Source organism: Aquarana catesbeiana, linkage group LG12 (assembly GCF_042186555.1).
Source record: "Aquarana catesbeiana isolate 2022-GZ linkage group LG12, ASM4218655v1, whole genome shotgun sequence".
Classification (NCBI taxonomy): Eukaryota; Metazoa; Chordata; class Amphibia; order Anura; family Ranidae; genus Aquarana; species Aquarana catesbeiana.
In genome coordinates this window covers 174948546-174971500 of record NC_133335.1, presented here as the reverse complement: position 1 = coordinate 174971500, position 22955 = coordinate 174948546, and the positions used below count along the sequence as shown (strand labels likewise).

The following is a 22955-nucleotide window of genomic DNA, read 5'->3' as shown; positions in this document are numbered from 1 at the left end:
CAGTCTGTGGTCGCAGCAGCGTGTGCAGGGAGACTTTAATAAAAAGTAAAAGAAATCTGCAATATTTTCTTTCTCCCCCCTGAAAGGACCACAGGGTTAGGGGGACATCAGCGCTGTTCCACCCCCTACATTATTCCCCCACCCCTGCCGCGGGGGTTCCGCTGGTACTGCTAATTTTATTACTGTTGGTTGATTTTACTGTTGGTGCCTGCTGCTGGACGAGTCTCTGCCTCCCCCCCCCCCCCCCATATGTTGGGTCTGTGGACCCGAAAACACAGCGCATGTGTGTGGGAACATTTTTAAATGTTAAAAAAAAAAAAATTGGAGGGGCGGGGCCTAAGCACGGTGCCGTGAACGTCCACGAGGACACACGGGAGGCTAAAACAAATAAAACTACAGCTATGACGCACTCTCCTCAGCTGACAAGGAGGAAACAAGCAGCCTGCAACACAGGGACACAGGAGCTGTGGGACACGTGAGGGTTGCAAACTGGCATTCCTGATACAGGAAGGACATCTTTTTCCCAGTACTAGGCTGAACTTTATAGCGGCTTTAAATGTCACAACTATATTAAGCGATTAAGTGCAATATGTATAGTGCCTCTGTTTTTTGTACTTGGGACTATGCCTACCAAAAAGACACCTCAAAAACCAAAAAAGTAAAGGTTTCACCCCCAGGCATTAGGATCTCGAGTCACATTTCCATGCTGTCATCCTCACCTGAATTACCAGTTATGGCAAGCCAGGGTGAGCCATTGGAACAAATTGATAGTGCAACTGCCTCTCACCTCAGCCCCTGTATGCGTGACTGAAGATGTCCTTTCCGCCTCCCTGCAGGGTCTGGAAGGAAGATTAGCAGCTTTAATCGAATCCTCTATTCAAATGGATAGGAAGCATGCTAGATTCCTTGGGTTCCTTAAAACCTTCTCAGCCTTTGCATGCGTTTCCTGCACATGCATTACTGGAACAGTTTATTTTTGCTGAAGGATCACCCGGACAAGCATTTTCTCCCTCCTAAGAGATTTTCAATTCTCTATCCCCTGGTGGAGAAATTCTCCAAAAAATGGAAAGTACCAGCAGTTGACGCTGCGATTTCCAGTGTGAATAAAGGCCTAACTTGTCCTGTAGACAATGCACAAATGCTTAAGGATCCAACAGATAAAAAGTTGGAATCCCTGTTAAAATCTACTTTTTTTTTTTTTTTTTGGCAGGTGCCGTTACTCAGCCTGCAGTCGCTGCAATAGGTGTCTGTCAATCACTAAAGGACCAATTTAAACAGGCCCTTAGAGAGATTCCTGCACAACAAGCTCGGGAATTGGCTGAACTGCCAAAAGCATTATGCTTTGCCATAGATGCAATTAAAGATTCTATTCACCAGGCGTCCCGCCTTACGCTTATGCTTGTGCATATGCGTAGAATACTGTGATTAAAAAATTGGTCAGCTGAAGCACCATGTAAAAACCTCCTAACTGGGTTCCCTTTTCATAGGGAGCGACTATTTCGAGGAGACTTGGACAAATATATCCAAACAATTTCTAATGGGAAAAGTACTCTTTTGCCACTCAAAAGAAAGTATAGTCATTTAAACGGGCTCTTTCCCCTGTGCCAGGGGCCTCTGCCTCTAGGGAGTGGCGATGGCCTCCGCCGTCTGACTCTAGAGGAAAACCTCTGGTTTGGACCCAGGCTCAAAAGAAGTCCTGGGGTTGGAAACCTGCAAAGCATAATCCTAAAGCCTCATCATGAAGAGACAAGCCGCCTCACCAAGGTCGGGGGAAGACTTCTGCAGTTTTCAGAAGTCTGGAAAGAGGAAATTCAGGACAGGTGGGTCATCTCCACGGTAACGCTGGGGTACAAGCTGGAATTTCAGGACTTTCCACCATCTCGCTTCCTGAGGTCAAGCGTTCCCAAAGATCCTGAGAAAAGACAATCTCTGTTTCAGGCACTAGACCGATTAATATCTCAAGGGGTGATCATACAGATCCCCACAAAAGCGCAAGGTCAGGGGTTTTATTCAAATCTTTTTATGGTACCAAAACCAAATGGGGATGTCAGACCCATTCTAGATCTAAAAAATCTAAATCCAGTTCCTGAAGATCCGCTCTTTTCGCATGGAGACGATCAGGTTAGTAGCTTAGTATCGTCTGCAAATACAGAGATTGAACTGTTTATCCCATCCTCCAGATCGTTTATAAACAAATTAAATAGGATTGGTCCCAGCACAGAACCCTGGGGAACCCCACTACCCACCCCTGACCATTCTGAGTACTCCCCATTTATCACCACCCTCTGAACACGCCCTTGTAGCCAGTTTTCAATCCAGGTACTCACCCTATGGTCCATGCCAACGGACCCTATTTTGTACAGTAAACGTTTATGGGGAACTGTGTCAAATGCTTTTGCAAAATCCAGATACACCACGTCTACGGGCCTTCCTTTATCTAGATGGCAACTCACCTCCTCATAGAAGGTTAATAGATTGAAACGATTCTTCATGAATCCATGCTGATTACTGCTAATGATATCGTTCTTATTACTAAAATCTTGTATATAGTCCCTTATCATCCCCTCCAAGATTTTACATACTATTGATGTTAGGCTAACTGGTCTGTAATTCCCAGGGATGTTTTTTGGGCCCTTTTTAAATATTGGTGCTACATTGGCTTTTCTCCAATCAGCTGGTACCATTCCAGTCAATAGACTGTCTGTAAAAATTAGGAACAACGGTCTGGCAATCACCTGACTGAGTTCCCTAAGTACCCTCGGATGCAAGCCATCTGGTCCCGGTGATTTATTAATGTTAAGTTTCTCAAGTCTAATTTTAATTCCGTCCTCTGTTAACCATGGAGGTGCTTCCTGTGTTGTGTCATGAGGATAAACACTGCAGTTTTGGTTACTGAAGCCCCCCGATTCACTCGTGAAGACTGAGAAGAGTAAATTCAATACCTTTGCCATCTCCCCATCCTTTGTAACCAGATGTCCTTCCTCGTTCTTTATGGGGCCAATATGGTCTGTCCTCCCTTTTTACATACTTAAAGAATTTCTTGGGATTTTTTTTTGCTCTCCTCCGCTATGTGTCTTTCATGTTCTATCTTAGCCATCCTAATTGCACCCTTACATTTCTTATTGCATTCTTTATAAAGTCTGAATGCTGAGGATGATCCCTTGATTTTTTGAAGGCCTTCTCCTTTGCTTTTATATGCATTTTTACATTGGAGTTAAGCCATCCAGGATTTTTGTTCGCTCTTTTAAATTTATTACCCAATGGGATACAATTGGCAGGTGGACTACTTGAGTCGCCAGCAGTTATTCCCAGGGGAATGGCCTCTTCACCCCGACATATTTCGGGCTGTTTGCCAAAGATGGGGGACTCGGACATAGATCTTCTAGCATTCAGGTTCAACATGAAGTTAGTCAACTTTGTGGCCAGAGCAAGGGATCCATTCGCATGCGGAACGGATGTGTTGGTGACCCCGTGGGATCAGTTCTCACTGATCTATGCATTCCCTCCTAATCAGTTGCTGACTCGACTTCTTTGCAGGATCAAGCTGGAAAGAAAGCCGGTAATTCTGGTGGCACCAGCATGGCCCAGAAGGTCATGGCATGCAGAAATTGTAAAGATGGCAGTGGAGGGCCCATGGTCCCTCCCACTACGGCCAGATCTGCTCTCACAGGGACAGATATTCCATCCTTTCTTAGGGTCTCTAAATTTAACAGCTTGGCTATTGAAACCCACATTCTGAAGAAACGTGGGCTTTCCGGGTCAGTTATCTCTACCCTGATTAATGCAAGGAAGCCAGCTTCCAGAACTATATATTATAGGGTCTGGAGGGCTTTCCTGGTGTGAATCCAAGGATTGGCACCCTCGGAGATGTATCATAGGCAGGATTCTTGCCTTTCCACAATTAGGGGTAGAAATGAAATTGGCCTTGAGTACTATTAAAGCCCAAGTCTCAGCTTTATCGGTCTTATTTCAAAGACCACTTGCTACACATTCTTTAGTCTGGGGTTTTATACAAGGGGTGACGCAGCTTAATCCGCCTGTCAAACCTCCCCTTGAGACTTGAACTTAGTTTTGTCTGTGTTGCAAAAACAGCCATTTGTACCGATACAGCATATTCCCCTAGTCCTTCTGACAAGGAAGCTGGTATTTTTGGTTGCTATATCCTCAGCAAGGAGGGTTTCGGAATTGGCTGCTCTTTCTTGTGAAGAGCCATATTTGATTTTTCATGAGGATATATATAGTGGTGTTACGCCCTCGTCCAGGTTTTTTTACCAAAAGTGGTCTCAGGTTTCCACCTGAACCAAGATATTGTCCTGCCATCGTTTTTTCCAAAACCATGTTCCAGGGAAGAAAAGTCACTACATTGTCTTGATGTGGTGAGAGCAGTGAAAACCTATTTAAAGGCAACTGCTCAGATTCGTAAGACTGATGTCTTATTTATTCTGCCAGAGTGTCCTAAGAAAGGACAGGCAGCATTGAAATCCACTGTCGCTAAGTGGATTCGGCAAGTGATAATTCAAACTTATGATTTAAGGGGTAAGATTCCCCCTTTTCAAGTTAAGGCGCACTCTACCAGGGCGGTTAGTGCTTCTTGGGCAGTGCGTCATCAAGCCTCCATGGCTCAGATCTGTAAGGCCGCAACTTGGTCTTCAGTGCATACATTCACAAAATTTTATTAGCTGGATGTAAGGAGGTGTGAGGATATCGCCTTTGGGCGCAGTGTGCTGCGGGCAGCAGTATAGGCCCTCAAGTCTGGGGGTACCCTCCAGGTTGTGTCTCCCGTCCCATTAGATAATTACTTAAGGCTCTGTGTCCCATGATGTACGATAAAGAAAATAGGATTTTTTGAAACAGCTTACCTGTAAAATCATTTTCTTGGAGTACATCCATGGGACACAGGTCCCTCTCCTCTTTTTTGGGATTTAAGTATATTGCTTTGCTACAAAACTGATGTGCTCCTGGAAGGAGGGGGGGTTATATAAGGAGTGAACTTCCTGGATTGGGTATAACCAGTGTCCATCACCTGAAGGTGGCCTATAACCCATTAAGTAATTACTTAAGGCTCTGTGTCCCATGATGTACTCCCAGAAAGGGATTTTTACAAGTAAGCTGTTATAAAAATCCTATTTTTTTCTGCTGCAGTTAATAGGTTTTTAGGTCAGATCTATATTTTGCCAAATATGATAAAAAAAAATTTAAAAAAAATGTACTCACTACATTTTCATTGGTATATGTGCAAGTACACCTCCTAAAGATGTCAAACATTTTTAGGTATTCATTTTTATATGGCCCTAGTCCCTCTGACTCCAGTTCAGTAGTAAAAACTTTATAAATGGTACCCATCTACCACAGTAAAATGCTACCCATCTGCTGGCTGCATGTACTGGTACAATACACATTACAAAAGTTAACCACCAGCTTCTGAAATAAATTGTAATCGGTGGACAGCCAACTCAAGGCAAGGAAGGTGGATGTTTATTTTCCCTTTCATTCATTGAAGGACACTGCACATCCTCATGAGGAATGGGTTTTAAGACGCCACTCGCAGGATGCCAGGTGCAACTAAAGCTAAAAGTGGGCAAACCCTCCCCATCTGCAGCACAGCTCAGTTTTTTAACTAGCGTAAGGATCTTTGTCTCCTTTTTATGTTTTCAGTACTTTTGTCCTGTTAGAGAGGATTTTTATTTTATTTCCAGTCGAGGAATTCTTGTCTTCAATCAACTGCAGTGCTGGATGACAGGCCGGATATACAGATTCAGCTAGTCTTCCAGCACTACCATCGAGCACTTGCAGTTCCCTGCTCTAGTGGGGTTGGCTGTGACATCTCTGCCCTTTGCAGAGTGCCCGCAGGGTCTTGACATGTACGACAGCCTTTAAGGGGCCAGGTGCTCCTGGTCAGCTAAGTCTTCCCCCTCCCCTGCCTACTTGAATAGCTTCCCAGCAATGGTATAAGTGGGGTATGTGTGCCATTGTGGGAGCAGGAGAACTTGTAACAGCTTCTGAGAAACAGAGCTCCCTCTTGTACTGCAGGTGGACTGTCTAGTGATCTTGCAGCCACAAATTTAACTGTGGGCATATGCCCTTTGTAAATTTTCCTTTGGAAATGATATCTCCTGGAACTGGCAAGAGTGGTCCTTATCCCGCCAACCAGCGTAAGGGGCTAGCCAGTGGACGCGGTTGGCTGGAACATGTGGTGGTGCATTTGTCCGTTGAGCAGACCCAGTCCCTGGGTTGCAGTGCTGAGTGCTCTGGTTACTGAATGCACCTCTGACAGCACCCACCCTGTCTTTCTATCTGTGTCTGTTCTATTACTGGTGGCTACTAACTGAGCTGTGTTGCAGACGAGGGATTTGGCTACCTTTTTGGGTGTACTTTTAGTTTTAGTTGCATCTAGCGTCTTGCTCCTGCAGGAGTTATGAAGATCTGCAGTGTTCTTCAATGAATACAGAAAAGGAGAGTGAGTATGATGTGTACAAAAATCAAATCTTTTTAAACTACTCACCTTTCACCTTTTTGTAGTGCTTTTTGTGTTAATAAAAGGCTATTTTAACCAGTTTCACTTTGCTGGGGAGAAGTTGGGACAACAAGGTTTTTGAACAAAATTTTAAACAACCGTGGTTTACGTGCACCTTGCTATTTTAAGCTCTAAACACCAAGGTACCATGCACAACCACAAAAAAGAGCAACAGATGGTAAGAACTTGTACTGTGCTGGTGATCCTCTTTATAGCTAGCTTTAATCTCTTCAGCCCCAGCCAAATAACACAGCTGCTGTTCAGCAGGCACAATACTGCTACCTGCAAACCAGCAACTTTCTCAGTCTACAGCTAAAAATCCTGTGAAAGCAAGAACTTAAAGGATAATTTAACTTTTTTTAAAAAAACAATAAATGCACTTTTTTTTTGCATGTAAAAAAAATGGTGCATTTATTTTTTGTTGCAGGAGCCTGTAAAGCATTGTACCAGCGATCAACAGATCTCTGGTGCCATGCAGGTCTCTTGCAGATCTGTCATTGTATCGGTTTACTTGTACCTTATACAAGTAAGCCTATACATTCTGACAGGAAGACTCAATTACAGTTGTGCCCATAAGTTTACATACCCTGGCAGAATTTGTAATTTCTTGACCATTTTTCAGAGAATTTGAATGATAACACAAAAACATTTTCTTTCACTCATGGTTAGTGTTTGGCTGAAGCCATTTATTATCAATCAACTGTGTTTTTACTCTTTTTAAATACAGAAACTACCCAAATGACCCTGATCAAAAGTTTGCATACCCTGGTGATTTTGGCCTGATAACATGCACACAAAGGGGTTTGAATGGCTATTAAAGGTAACCATCCTCACCTGTGTTCTGTTTGCTTGTAATTAGTGTGTGTGCATAAAAGGTCGATGCGTTTCTGGACTCCTGACAGACCCGCATCTTGCATCCAGTGCTGCACTGACGTTTATGGATTCTGAGTCATGGGGAAAGCAAAAGAATCGTCCAAGGATTTGCGGGAAAAGATAGTTAAACTGTATAAAACAGGAAAGGGATATAACTATATCCAAGGAATTGAGAATGCTAATCAGCAGTGTTCAGACTCTAATCAAGAAGTGGAAAATGCTGCGGAAATCTAATGATGAATTTGCTGCTTTGATATAGGGAAAGGGTTTTCTTTTTTTATTCTTGTATAAGAAATTGATTTTGCCATCTGCCAAAGCAGTATTCTATTAACTGAATTAGACTTTATACATTTCTTTTTAAAATTTAAGAGTATTTTGGATTGATTTTATTTAATTGTACATAATATAAACATTGAAAAGTACGGGAAAAAAAGTGGAAAATGAGGGGTTCTTTTAAAACCAAACCACGGTCAGGTAGACCAACTAAAATTTCAGCCACAAATGCCAGGAAAATTGTTCGGGATGCAAAAAAAAAACCCCACAAATAACTTCAGGTGTAATACAGGACTCTCTGAAAACATGTGGTGTGGCTGTTTCAAGATACACAATAAGGAGACACTTGAAGTTAGATAGGCTGCATGGTCAAGTCGCCAGAAGAAATGCCACAAAGTATCCTGCTTACAATATACCAAACAGAACAGAGACAAGCCCCAAACCTTCTGGCACAAAGTCATTTGGAGTGATGAGACCAAAATTGAGCTTTTGGGCCACAACCATAAACGCTGCATTTGGAGAGAAGTCAACAAGGCCTATGGTGAAAGGTACCGAGGTGGATCGCTGATGTTTTGGGGATGTGTGAGCTACAAAGGCACAGGACATTTGGTCAAAATTGTTGGCAAGATGAATGCAGTATGTTATCAAAAAATACTGTAGGAACATTTGCATCAGCCAGGAAGCTGCGCATGGCACGTACTTGGACGTTCCAGCATGACAATGATTCAAAACACAGGGCCAAGTCGAACTGTCATTGGCTACAGGAGAATAAAGTGAAGGTTCTGGAGTGGCCATCTGTCTCCTGACCTAAATATCATTGAGCCACTCTGGGGAGATCTCAAATGTGCAGTTCATACAAGACAGCCCAAGAATTTACAGGAACTGGAGGCTTTTTACCAAGAGGAATGGGCAGCTCTACCATCTGAGAAGATAAAGCCTCATCCACAAATACCACAAAATACTTCAAGCTGTCATTGATGTTAAAGGGGGCAATACACTGTATTAACCGCTTCCCTACCCGGCCATAGACAAATGACGTCCACAGATGGGATCTCCCATCCTGGGTGGACGTCATATGACGGCCTCGGGTTCCCGGCCGCCTAGGGGGCGTGCGCCTGCCGCGTTGCTGGGGACCCGGTGCGTGTGCCGGCGGCCGCGATGTCCGCCTGGCACCCGCGATTGCCCGTTAACCGGGCCAGACCGTGGATCTGTGTGTTTTTCCTGTCAGTTCAGAGGAGAGCGATCTGTGTTCCCAGAACAGCTAAACACTGATCGGTCTCCTCCCCTTGTGCGTCCCCTCCCCCTACAGTTAGAAGCATTCCCTAGGAAACACATTTAACCCCTCCCCGCCCCCTAGTGGTTAACCCCTTCACTGCCTGTCACATTTACACAGTAATCAATGCAATTTTATAGCATTGATCGCTGTATAAATGTGAATGGTCCCAAAAATGTGTCAAGTGTCCGATGTGTCCACCATAATGTCACAGTCACGAAAAAAAAATCTCTGATCGCCGCTATTACTAGTAAAAAAAAAAAAAAAATAATAATAATTTTTTTTAAAAAATGCCATAAATCTATCCCGTATTTTATAGACGCTATAACTTTTGCGCAAACCAATCAATATACGCTTATTGCGATTTTTTTTTTTTTTACCAAAAATATGTAGAAGAATACGTATCGGCCGAAACTGAGGAAAAAATTTATTATAGCAAAAAGTAAAAAAATTGTGTTTTTTTTCAAAATCGTCGCTCTTCTTTTGTTTATAGCGCAAAAAATAAAAACCGCAGAGGTGATCAAATACCACCAAAAGAAAGCTCTATTTGTGGGGAAAAAAGGACGTCAATTTTGTTTGGGTACAACGTCGCACGACCGCGCAATTGTCGTTTAAAGTGCGACAGCGCTGAAAACTAAAAATTGGTCTGGGAAGGAAGGGGGTGAAAATCCCCGGTATTGAACCAGTTAAGAACTGGGGTATGTCAACTTTTGATCGGGGTAATTTGGGTAGTTTCTGTTGCGATTATGATTTAAAGAGTAAACACAGTTGATTGATAATAAATGGCTTCAGCCAAACAAACCATGAGTGAAAGGAAAAGGTTTTGTGTTATTTATATTCTCTGAAAAATGGCCAAGAAATCATAAATTCTGCCAGGGTATGTAAAGTTATGAGCACAACTGTAACTACCATGGCACTCACAGTGCCATGGTAGTTCATTGAAAACTTCAAGCCGATGGCTGCAAAGGCTGCCGGACCACAAAGGCTGTAGATTTCCATTCACAGAGGGTTGTGAATGAGTGACGTGGCTGGGTGGGCAGAGCCCTGGGCCGGCCGTGTCTTTTTGAATTGTGACAGCAGACACAGGGAGAAGATTCCCAGTCTGCTGTCAGAGCAGGGATCAGGGGCTTTTCTGCATTGGGCTAGGCATGCCCACACCCCCCAAACGCACGTGAAAATGCCCAAGTCTGTAAATAAGTTGTTTAGGCACCAAGCAATGTATGAAGCGTCATTCGCCCTTGCAGTGACATACATGTGTTTTGTATGTGCATATAGTACATTTCTAAAATGCATATAAATACATACATTTATTTTTAAATGGTATAATTCACACTGCATTTAGGTGCATCCAGTTTGGCTGCATTTAGATAAAATAGAATTCTGTGGGTCCATATTCAGATTAGATACGTTGAACATAAACGCATGTGTATGCAAGTACATCTTAACGCAGAAGAAGATGACCTGGGAAACAGTTTTATACTTCCAGGATAATTTCTCCTCCATTTAAATAAACTAACTGGAGGAGGCTAAAGTGAATGTAGCCTTATAGAAGGTTGCGGGGAGAGTGAGCATCTCTGATACATACCCATAACCTTGTATGTATAGGTACTGTAATATCAGCCCTTTTTTCCACAAAATATGGTAACATGTTGCGTGTCTAACAGACCTCAACACACATTTAAAATAACTGAAACTTTTGTTGTCCAGTGTACTGAGTGGAGGGCAGGGTTTAGGAGTGCATGTTGTACAGAGTGCACGGTCCAGGACTGCATTTCACAGAGAGTGCAACACTCTGGGGTGCCTAATGCAGAGGTCAGGAGTGTATATTGCACAGGGTCCAGGACTGCATAGTGCAGATATCTGAGGTGCATAATGCAGAGGTCAGGAGTGCATATTGCATAGAGTGCAGGGTCCAGGACTGCATTTCAGAGAGTGCAAAGATCTGGGGTGCAAAATGCAGAGTGTGCAGAGGTCAGGAGTGTATATTGCACAGCGGTCCAGCACTGCATATTGCAGACAGTGCAAAGATCTGGGGTGTATAATGCAGAGAGTGCAGAGGTCAGGAGTGCATATTGCACAGAGTGCAGGGGTCCGCCATCCGTAATGGTCAAACCACTTTACAGAGTACAATCAAATTCCCCCCTTTTCCCAGTACAAACTCCTCAAAGCCTATATGCCCCACAGTACAGATCTCCCTCAACATCCCCTACCCACACTTGCACACAGCACAGATCCTTCAGTCCAGACATCCCTCTCGAGTACAGACCCCTCAGTCCTCAGTACAAACACCCCCTTTCCCCAGCAGAGATGCCCACCCTTCCCTCAAGTACAGACCTCTCAGTGCAGTCTCTCCTCCCTCACCAGACCAGATGCAGTGGCATTCCTCTCCTGGGCTCTGTCATATGACCAGAGTAGGGAGGAATGCTTCCTGTGGCTATGAACTGCCACTATCGAGAGCCGCAAGTGGCAACTCTCTGGGGTTGCTGTGGCTGCCATAGCAACCCAAGAGTCAGCTTTTGGTGTGAACCACACCCCCCTCAGTACACCACCTAATTTAATAACCTGGGCAGTATGTGGTTATGTGAGGTCTTTCATCAAGTCTCTCTCTCTGTCATTTTGATACTTGTTTGGACAGTCACGTAATACACTTCTGGTTTCTTGCTCTATTGTAGGTTCAAGCACAGCTTTTGCAGTTTGCAGCAAAAAACATTGGTCTCAACCCTGCACTATTAACCTCGCCAATTAATCCTCAGCATATGACCATGTTGAACCAGCTATATCAGCTGCAGTTGGTAAGTAGCAACTATCGCAATCTTTAAGTAGACCTTTACTACAACCGGTCTGTTGCCCATGGTCAGATTATAGCTGTATTTAGAATATACATGTGAAGGTCTGATAATACACACCCAGCCGATATGGGGTTGATTTACTAAAGCTGGAGAGTGCAAAATCTGGTGCAGCTGTACATGGTAGCCAATCAGCTTCTAACTTCAGCTTGTTCAATTCAGCTTGGACAAAAAACCTGAACGCTGATTGGTTTCTATGCAGAGCTGCATGCGGATTTTGCACTCCCCAATTTTAGTAAATCCACCCCAATGTTTCCTTTTCCCAGTTTGCATAAAGTTGAGCTTACAATCTGTATTACAGTTCCTCTAGTTGTGCATAGCCTTCAGCCCCGGTTCACACAGGGGCGACTTGTCAGGTGACTTAGCCGCCTGACAAGTCGCATCCCGTTCTGTACAATTGAACCGTTCTAATAGGAGTGACGCAAGTCGCTCCGACTTAGAAAAAGGTTCCTGTAGTATTTTTGGGGCGACCTAAAATGATGCTTCAGATAAAACTGAAATGTTATGAAAACAAATGAAATTGTGTGGTTGTGTTGACAGCAGATTCCCTTCTCGCATTAGGTCATATCAGTTGATGAGCCTCTATAGCCTTCCAGCTACAGCTAAACTGAAATGCATGGTTAAAATTATTGTAATTACATGCCTAAAAAAAAAAAAAAAAAAATTGTATTTTAGGTAAACCATTTTAAGCGATGAGATTAATGTTAAATGGCCAGTTAAATGTTTTCATTACCCAATTTATCACTTGTTACATATTGGTGCAGTCTCGCTTTAATGGTTTCATTGTCTTCAGTCTGTCTGACCCACTTCTACTCGCACCTGCAGGCGTATCAGCGTTTACAACTCCAGCAGCAGATGTTACAGGCTCAGCGTAATGTTTCCGGACCCATGAGGCAACAGGAGCAGCAAGTAGGTCAAACCTGCTTATCTGGCATACACAGCTCTGTCCATACTCAAGTGTTAATGTAGATAGCCTACAACACAGTACAGAAGGCAATGTATAATGTGTGATAGCCTGACAAATGCACTTGCTCTGTATATGAAATGTCTTGTCTTGTATACCTTTTATGTAATATAAAAATTGGGTATCTAAATATATGAGCAAATGAAAAGAACATATATATTTTTTTCTGTGATATTTTCCTGTCTTCTTCTTTTTTTTTTTTTTTTTATGTAAAATTGGAATTTGTTATTTTGGTACAGTGTACAAAATCTCTTTATGGATTGATTGACAGTTTACAGTAAGTAGTTAGATCTGTAAGAAAGCAGAGGAAGCAATCTGTAGAAGCCGATAAAAACATTGGTTTTTAAGCACAAATATTCTTTCTTTTTCCATTCTGCCTTTAGAAATTCCAGAATTTGTTACTCCAGACAGTTGCTGTTTTTATAATTATATACCTATAGGGTTTTTATTTCGAACACCAGGCAGATATTTAAAACATTTAATTTATTTAGTCATTAAAAGTTATTGTGTTTTATTTTTAGGTAGTTATCAGCTTCCTGTAGTTCTCTGTTTAGCAGCACAGAATGAAAACGAGGGGGTGTCAGCATTCTGATTCTAGCAGGGCTCCATTTCAGAAGGCACACGCACAGGAGGAGACCACATCAGTGTGGTACTGCTTCTTGGCTAGTGCTAGGCTGAGGTGGGCCTGTATTGCTTAATTTCAGTTCCGTCTTTAGGGAGTTTCAGGGCTTGGCTGTACTGTCTGACAGGGGTGTCCGGTCCTTAAAGTTGTCTAAACAAACTACAAGTCCTTCAGTAGATAAAATACATATTTAACTTGTATTTTAAGTTAATTTAATTTAGCTTTCTGCTTGGTGTTCAGCTTCAAATATTTCTTAACAAATATAAAAATGACATGCCTTTAAATATTTGCATTGCCACATATCCTTATTTTCTTCTTAAAGCGGAACTTCACCCAAAAGGAGAAGTTCCGCTTGTTTGCGTACCCCACTGCGACATTTGCCAATATTTGGGAGGGAGGAGCAGATATCTGGTTTTGACAGGTACCCACTCCCACATCCGGTAAGATATCGCCACGGCAATTTGTGCAGAAGTTTGGCCCCCCCCACACTGCCTCCTGCGACACATCACAGGTCATAGACTGTGGGACCATTCACAAAGCGCAGCATGGCTCATGCATGCACAGTAGGAAACCGGCTGTGAAGCTGAAAGGCTTCACTGCTGGTTTCCCTGACCTAAGATGCCGAGCCTGCACCCGAAACAGATTGAAGAATCAGCTCGAGTGAGGACATCGCTGGATCCCTGGACATGTAAGTGTCCTTATTTTTAAAGTCAGTATTTGTAGCTGCTAACTTAAATTTTTTGGGGAGACTGGAGCTCCTCTTTAAGGCCGAACTTTAGGCAAACCATTAAATATATAAAATACCTATATTTGGGCTGTCTTAACCTGCTAAAAGGTTTGTATTTCTGCTCATCCAGTTCTGAGATTTGCACAGCCGAATCTTACAGGGCAAGAGACTTGTGTTTTTCTTTGCTGCTACCTCTTATAAATGATGTCCCTACTAAGGATGAGCCGAACACCACCCCCCCCAGTTCGGTACGCACCAGAACATCTAAACAGGCGAAACATTCAAAAGAACACCGTTAAAGTCTATGGGACACGAACATGAAAAATCAAAAGTGCTTATTTTAAAGGCTTATATGCAAGTTATTCTCATAAAAAGTGTTTTCTTTATTTTTTTTTTTTTTTGGGAGCAGTGATTTTAATAATGCCTAAAGTGAAACAATAAAATTGAAATATTCCTTTAAGTATTGTGCAGGGGGGGGGGGGTCTATAGTATGCCTGTGAAGTGGCGCAGTTTTCCCGAGTTTAGAACAGTACCACAGCAAAATTACATTTCTAAAGGAAAAAAGTCATTTAAAACTGATCGCAGCTTTAATGAATTGTTGGGTCTCGGCAATATAAAAAAATTGAAAAAAATGACATGGGTTCCCCCCAGTCCATTACCAGGCCCTTTGGGTCTGGTATGAATATTAAGGGGAACCCTGTACTAAAATAAAAAAAAAAAATGGCGTAAGGGTCCCCTCAAAATCCATACTAGACCCTTATCCGAGCACGCAACCTGGCAGGCTGCAGGAAAAGAGGGGGGGGACGAGAGAGCGCTCCCCCACCCTCCTGAACCGTACCAGGCCACATGCCCTCAACATAGGGAGGGTGCTTTGGGGTAGCCCGGTGGTTAGGGGGGGTCTGCGGGCAGGGGGCTTATCGGAATCTAGAAGCCCCCTTTAACAAGGGGACTCCCAGATCCCCCCCCCCCCCCCCCATGTGAATTGGTAACTGGGTACATTGTACCCCCACCATTTCACAAAAAAGTGTCAAAAATGGTAAAAAAGACGATACGGCTTGTAACAAGTCCTTTTTTTTTTTTTTTTAACAAATAAAAATGTCCAGTGATGTAAATCCACGCTGCCCGACAAACCGAAAAAGGAAAAAAAAAAAGCCGCAACAGTTCCGCCTCCATGGGAGGCTCCCGCTGAGTGACACTGCTTCTCGATGACAGCTGTTATATAGCTGATGGCGGAGCCACCCGGTGATGTAAACAGGTGACCCCGCCCCCCAAAGCACCCTCCCCATGTTGAGGGCATGTGGCCTGGTACGTTTTTTAATTTTGGCGCAGGGTTCCCCTTAAAATCCACGCAATTTTTTTTTCGGGGTTCCCCTTAATATTCATACGAGACCCAAAGGGCCTGGTAATGGACTGGGGGGGGGGGGGCATGCCGTTTTTTTTTAATGAGTTTTATCTATATTGCATCTTTATCTATATTTAAAGGAATATTTCATTTTTATTGTTTCACTTTAAGCATTATTAAAATCACTGCTCCCGAAAAACGTCCGTTTTTAAAAACTTTTTTTGCATTGATACATGTCCCCTGGGGCAGGACCCAGGTCCTCAAACACTTTTTTTATGGCAATAACTTGCAAATAAGCATTTAAAATGAGCACTTTTTTGTTTTTTTATGTTAGTGTCCCATAGACTTTAACGGTGCTCTACGGCTTTCAAATTTGCCCCGACCATCGCATATTGTTCGGTGTTTGCTGAACAACCAAAGTTCGGCCTGAACTTATGCTCAGGCCGAACCGTTCGCCCATCCCTAGTCCCTACCAGCCTGTGACTTTGCAGTAAATGGAAAAGTAGCATACGGATACTAATCTCTGTCACACTTGTGCTGCTTTTTGCCTCTCCTGTCTGGGCCCTGCTGTATATGGGATTGCAAAAGGCTAGTAACTGGTCAAATTCAGATGCTTACAGTGCTCGCACTAAAGAAAAAAATGTAGTGATGTATTCATTTCAGAGATGCAATCATTTCTGTCTATTCTATTTGCCTGAAGTTCAGCCCTAAATTACCCTTAAAACAGTCTGTCAGAATTCCAACATTTCTGCTTTTTTTTTTTTCCCCCCCTCTGCAGGTTGCACGTACAATCAATAACATGCAGCAGCAGATACAGCAACATCAGCGCCAGCTGGCCCAGGCTCTGCTTTTGAAGCAACAGACTGCCCCTCAACATCCACCAATGCATCCTCCTGCAGGCAAGTCAGCTCTGGACAGCTTCTCACCCCATAACCCAGGTCCAAGCCTGACTGACCTGCACACCAAAGAACAGCAGTCTTCTTCAAATACTTACTCTCCTTACCCAATTGGTATGTTCTAAGCTGTCAAGTAAAACTTGCTTTTAATAATAATAACCATGGTATTTTTAATAAACTTTACTATAGTATAGCTATATAAATAAATCCTGTAATCCAGTTGCTATGGCCAGCACAATTTTTTCCTACATTTTTTTAATTTGCTTAAACACAGATCTAATGCTTTGAGCTTGATATGAAAAAATGTTGTCGGTATTCAATTTTTAAACCACAATATAAATCGGACATAAATTGTGTAAATCTGTAACACGATTGGTGAGTAAAGTCCAATTTAAAAAAAGGTGTCCATTTTAAAGCGTCTTCAGGAAAATGAAAAAATTAACAAAAGGAAAAACAAGTAATTGAAACTTTATAATTCACCGCAGTAAAAACACACCTCCAGAAACTGTTTATCTTCTGTTCTCCAAGACAAAATAAAACACTGTGCAACAATTGCCTTCCACACGGTATGTGCCAAAATAACCCACCAGAAATGTATAACTTTAAGCGTAATCAAGTCTCAAATGGCATGTCTTTTAAACACAAGAGAAAAAATGGCCTAAGACCCAGCCTAATTGCTAAAGGTGAATATGAGTATCAATAAGGCTTGCCTGCTGCCCACTCAAATTTAAACACCTGTATGCATCATCAACCCCAGTAGTGAACGGTAATGATATCACCGGGCATGGGGTGATTGTCCTCTAAACTAAACAAACATCAAACAAACAAAGGGCAGAAAAGAATTCCGCAAAGCAGTTCTTCAACAAGGACCAGCTGACGTTGTTATTTACAAATCTTTATTAGTTATCCAAAATTAAGCAAAAAAAAAAAATAGAAAAAAGCACGAATAACTCCTCCACAGCAGATTACACCTACCTACAACATATGATTAAAAATAAGACTGACGTCTTAGGGGGACTTAGGTGGCCTAATGCATACATCTCACACAATCCTACAGACAAAGATCATAGAACCGGGTCAGATGCATATTAGTCCAGAAAAGCTCAAAATAAAACGGACATAGTTAAGACATCAATGGGCTTATGGTTGAAGCAATTGCCTGCATAAGTTGGTGTTTAGAGATAGACCAAAAGTCCACTTACAAGTGTTATTCCCAGCCGAGCATATGCACAGTACGGCACAGATGATTACAGGAATAGAGTAAATAATCTGAAGAGTCAAGTATCCACAGTGCGATTAAATGTCACTAATTCTGATGGGATGATTCCCAAATAATAGAGTATACTGTCAGCTCACCATTAAGAAGTCTTGTAATAGTTGATTCTCACTCCTCCAGACTCCCGTCTGTTCGCGGTCTCCTCACTCCGAAGGAATACACGCTGAAAGACACTGCACTCACATCTGTGTTGATTGGTTCTAACTCACAGCGTACGGTGAGCGGCAAAGTTCATGTCCTCAGACCAAGCAGTGTTCAGGGGCTGTATGGAGCGTAGTATGGAGAGCAGTATCCAGAGTCAGTGGATAAGGAGGATCACGTCAGAATCACTTCAGACTATGCGGCTGCTGGCAATAGCGTGATATGGGAATATGTGGAGATGGTTCAAGGTATAGGTGGACAACCAGGGGTCCCTGTCACCGATAGCACGCTGGCACGATGGTTACGCGTTTCACCTGATCCAGGCTTCCTCAGAGCATGCTGATTATCCACTGACTCTGGATACTGCTCTCCATACAGCCCCTGAACACTGCTTGGTCTGAGGACATGAACTTTGCCGCTCACCGTACGCTGTGAGTTAGAACCAATCAACACAGATGTGAGTGCAGTGTCTTTCAGCGTGTATTCCTTCGAAATGAGGAGACCGTGAACAGACGGGAGTCTAGAGGAGTGAGAATCAACTATTACAAGACTTCTTTAAGGTGAGCTGACAGTATACTCTATTATTTGGGAATCATCCCATCAGAATTAGTGACATTTAATCGCACTGTGGATACTTGAATCTTCAGATTATTTACTCTATTCCTGTAATCATCTGTGCCGTACTGTGCATATGCTCGGCTGGGAATAACACTTGTAAGTGGACTTTTGGTCTATCTCTAAACACCAACTTATGCAGGCAATTGCTTCAACCATAAGCCCATTGATGTCTTAACTATGTCCGTTTTATTTTGAGCTTTTCTGGACTAATTAATATGCATCTGACCCAGGTCTATGATCTTTGTCTTCTAGGTGTGTGTGAGATGATTGTGTGAGATGTATGCATTAGGCTTGGCGGCCACCTAAGTCCCCCTAAGACGTCAGTCTTATTTTTAATCATATGTTGTAGGTAGGTGTTATCTGCTGTGGAGGAGTTATTCGTGCACAATTGCTTTTTTCTATTTTTGCTTAATTTTGGATAACTAATAAAGATTTGTAAATAACAACGTCAGCTGGTCCTTGTTGAACTGCTTTGCGGAATTCTTTTCTGCCCTTTTTGTCAAATGGCATGTCCTTTTCCAAGCAAACCTTCCATATATATCTCTACACATTACTCCAATTATCCATATTCTCCAGGTCAAAAGATAAAAGAAAACTCCCAATAGTGTAATATAGTTTAAGACCTTTATTAAAAGGTTAAAGCAACTAAATTGCACTCAAACGCATAAATTAGTGTCCATATTCCACCAAATCGCTCTTAGCTAGCGTGTTCTTCATCCTCATTCTGCTCTATGCTGTCAGACATGTACACACAAGTGCAATATGGTATAAATATATAAAGCCTTCGTGCTACTAAGATGTGTTCCGAGTGATCTCTTATAAAAATAAAGCTTAATATAAAAGTTAATAAATGAAAAATTAAATAACCAAAGTGCGTGCCGTGCAATAAAGTGCAATCAAATAAAGAAAGCTGTCTGCAGCAGTATCTTCCAGTGTATCACAATCCACTCACGATAAATAAGTCCTATAGTGATCCCGCGCTACAGCAGTAATGTGCAAAAATTAATCAATAGGTAAAATATACAAACACTGTGTAAATATAATTCAGTATATTGGAATAATAAAAGTGCAAAAGTGATAAGTCTATAAATTGATAAATCAATCCCGGGGCATAAGATTCAGTATGATCTCTTAATTATATATTCTTATAATGAATGTCCAAAAAAAGGAAATTGTGAAAAAATAAGTTTGAGTAAATGGCTCAGTAGACAGGGGAGAGGCTTAAATTCCAAAAATGAGCTCACAGAACCCTCACCTTCATATCTTGATATATCAGCATATGATAATGGGTGGGGGTCGATTCCGTTATTCCAACTTCTACCACCAGGGGGTCCTCCATTTCATTAAATGTAAGACCTAGATAATTTGAAGTGTCAGCATAAACCATATACAGGAATCTATTCCGCTGTATTAATATCCACCACCAGGGGGTCCTGCGTTCCACCGAGTATGTAACCTGAATAGGTACTCCACATCCTCATGTAATCTCGTGCCCTCGGGAGGGGGGGAAGAGAAATGGGTAAGGATGGGAGAGAAAAAGCTCCAATAGTGTAGTATATTAAAGATATATAGATTTTATTCAGAAGATAAAGCTGGACTCTTACATTAAAAATTCAAAAAACAGGCATAAAACAGCTGATATGGCGTCTGGACGCCGTTCTCACATCACTTCCGGTATACTTCAATCTCCAGCCAGTCCCTACGCGTTAGGTCATCACGTGACTTCATCAGGGGATCAGTGCAATATGGCTAACAACAAGAAGGCTGCTCCAAGAGCCACTACAACTCAGCCCCAAGGTGATAAGCAACAAAGGAGCACCCACACTTTTTTGCAAGTTGGGGGACGTCAATTGTGTTTTTTTTTTTTTTTTTTTTTTTTTTTTTTTTTTTCCGGCCAACTGGGCTCAGGACATTTTTAATCTTCAGTCCTGGACATGGTGTCTCAGGGATATAGACTTGAATTTTAGAGAATCCATTAATTTCAGGTATTTTATTTTAAAACCATTTACGATCACAACAGGGCGTTCAACCCATTCTAGACCTGAAGGTTCTCAACACCTTCTTGCAGGTCCAAAAGATTCAGCTGGAATTTACCCAATCTGTAATTGCAACAATGAGAATTTCTGACATCAATAGATATCAAAGATGCGTATTGTGCGTTTACATTTTTCACCATCATTTGTGTTTGCTGCAATTGCCAGTAGGTGAGCAGAACTTCAAGTTTGTGGCCTGTCCACGGCCTCCAAGTCTTCACCAAAGTGCTTTCGCCAATCCTTGTGTTTCTGTGCTTTCAGGGAATCCATATTCTTGGATATCTGGACGATATCCTCCTGAAAGAGCACTCAGTCCAGCCCCTGGTGGCCCATGTCCAGCGGATCATAGACACTTCAGCGCCTCAGGTGAATCCTTAACCGTTTGAAATCTGTTGGATCCAACCCTCTATTTGGAGTACCTGAGCCTAGTCTTAGACATGGCCTAAGGCCAGGTGTTTCTTCCCCAGGAATAGGTATTGGTCTTCCAGGGTCATGCCTAGATTTTGGGCTCCAAAAAGCTTTCATCGGCTGAATTTTGCATGAGGATACTGGGCTTCATGGTGGCCTTCTTCATGGAGATGTTTGCTCAATTTCACTCCAGGCATCTGCAATTCAGTTAGTCAAGCATTGGGGTATATGCCACATTCAATAACTCCTGCAGGCAGCATCATCATCAGCTTTCACATTGGAAGCGCTAAGATATAAAGGATCCTCTGCAGATTCCTAATAGCCAGCAGTGGAACAGCATCAGTCTCCAGTACCAATCAATAGGAGCGATATGTGCCATATAAGAAAACAAGGAGGCAGATAGTGAAGTCTGTAAAACCAATCCTCAATTTATTAAAAATAAGGGGGTACTCTCAAACGAAAGATGCATGTAAATCAAAAATAGACCGTGGTAGTGGCGTTGTAGCGCCCTCACACCACCTGATACATTTCAGCCTATTGGCCACTTTTGACGATAGCCAGTAGGCTGGAATGCATCAGGTGATGATGTGAAGATGCTACCACTACCGCGGTCTTTTTATTTACATGCTTGTATTCATCTTTCATTTGTGAATACCCCCTTATTTTCAGTAAATTGAGGATTGGGTTTACAGACTTCACTATGTGCCTCCTTGTTTTCTTTTTTGGCACATATCCCTTCTATTGCTTGGTACTGGAGTCTGATGCTGTTCCACTACTGGCTATTAGGAATTTGCAGAGGATCCTTTATAACTTAGCGCTTCCAATGTGAAAGCTGATGATGATGATGCTGCCTGCAGGAGTTATTGAATGTGGCATATACCCCAATGCTTGACTAACTGAATTGCAGATGCCTGGAGTGAAATTGAGCAAACATCTCCATGAAGAAGGCCTTTATCTTCTCAGATGGTAAAGCTGCCCATTCCTCATTTATCTCCTACCTTCAGCGCTGCATTTGGACTTTTTATTTTTTTATATTGCAATCACTATATTTATGTCAGCTGCTTGCATGTTATTAATTGATCATCATCCTAGTGCGGATATTGTCCCTTGTTTTACATGTCTGCAGTTCGGTGTATTGACTTCATGAGACAAACTTCATCGCTCTCTGGACCAGTTCATGCGCTTGTGTTCCTAGGCCAGGCTATCTCTGACCTAGTGGTTGACCAACCCTGTGCTGGAATCAGAAAACCTTTCAGCTGTTAACCTGGCAGTTTCTCATGAAAGATGCAAGCCTGTCGGGCTTAGGAGCAGTACTAGGGACAAAAATGGCCCAAGGGATGTGGCTGTTGAGGCAATCCACACGGCCATTAATGCTTTCAAGTAAAGGGCCATTAACCAAACAGCTTCAGGGGCGACTGATGAGAGCTCAGTCACACAACACCATAGCTATGGCTTACAGTATATCAATAATCGGGGCGGCAACAGACGTTGCACACCCTTTCAGAAAGTGGACCTAATTCCTGCTTGTGAAGACACATTCCAGCCTTGTTCACTTTCCCAGATTAGACAATTGGCAGGTGGACTTCCTCAGTTGTCAACATCTAGACATGGGGAAATGGTCTGTTCACCCCAATGTTTTCAAGAGCATCTACCACCCTTTGGGGATGTCAGATGTAGATAAATTGTCACCCTGCTTCAACAATATGGATACGTTTGTGACTAGGTTGTTATTCAAAATCCATAATGGAGGCTCAAAATGGAGGACATTCCCATGATTTTTGTTGCACCAAATTGGCCAAGAAGGGCTTGGTACTGTGGTGGGGGCACTTCCAGGCTGTCCCAACCTACTGTCTTCCAGACTGGTCTACCATCCTGCTTCAAGGTCACTGGCTTTAATGGCTTGGCTGTTTATTTCCAAGTTCTGAGCGATTGGGCTCTCAGAAAGTTTCACCCTAGCTGATACTCTTTGGGACTTATTCTGTGCTGGATCAAACTTTGGCCTTGAATGCCCTGAAGGGTAAAGCTTTGTCCTTGGCCATTCTCCCTCCGAGAGACCTGTGGCTGCTTATTTGCTGGTAAAGGCCTTTTTTGCTCTCCATTTCTGCACATACTTTGCCCTAATTTGGGCCTGTGGACTCCACAGAAGCCT

At 42.6% G+C, this 22955-nt stretch overlaps 1 protein-coding gene across 8 annotated transcripts in view; it reads left to right on the top strand.

The window, feature by feature from the left end:
• TNRC6C (trinucleotide repeat containing adaptor 6C) overlaps positions 1-22955 on the top strand; it is a 519199-nt gene that overhangs the window by 486735 nt on the left and 9509 nt on the right. For 6 of the 8 annotated variants that reach the window (XM_073606232.1, XM_073606233.1, XM_073606236.1 and 3 more), the window contains 4 exons: positions 11606-11725; positions 12605-12688; positions 16213-16444; positions 20660-20764. In XM_073606232.1, coding sequence (XP_073462333.1) covers positions 11606-11725; positions 12605-12688; positions 16213-16444; positions 20660-20764 — 541 coding nt within the window. The remainder of the gene's footprint in view (positions 1-11605; positions 11726-12604; positions 12689-16212; positions 16445-20659; positions 20765-22955) is intronic. The other 2 variants (XM_073606237.1, XM_073606234.1) reach the window with 2 other exon arrangements.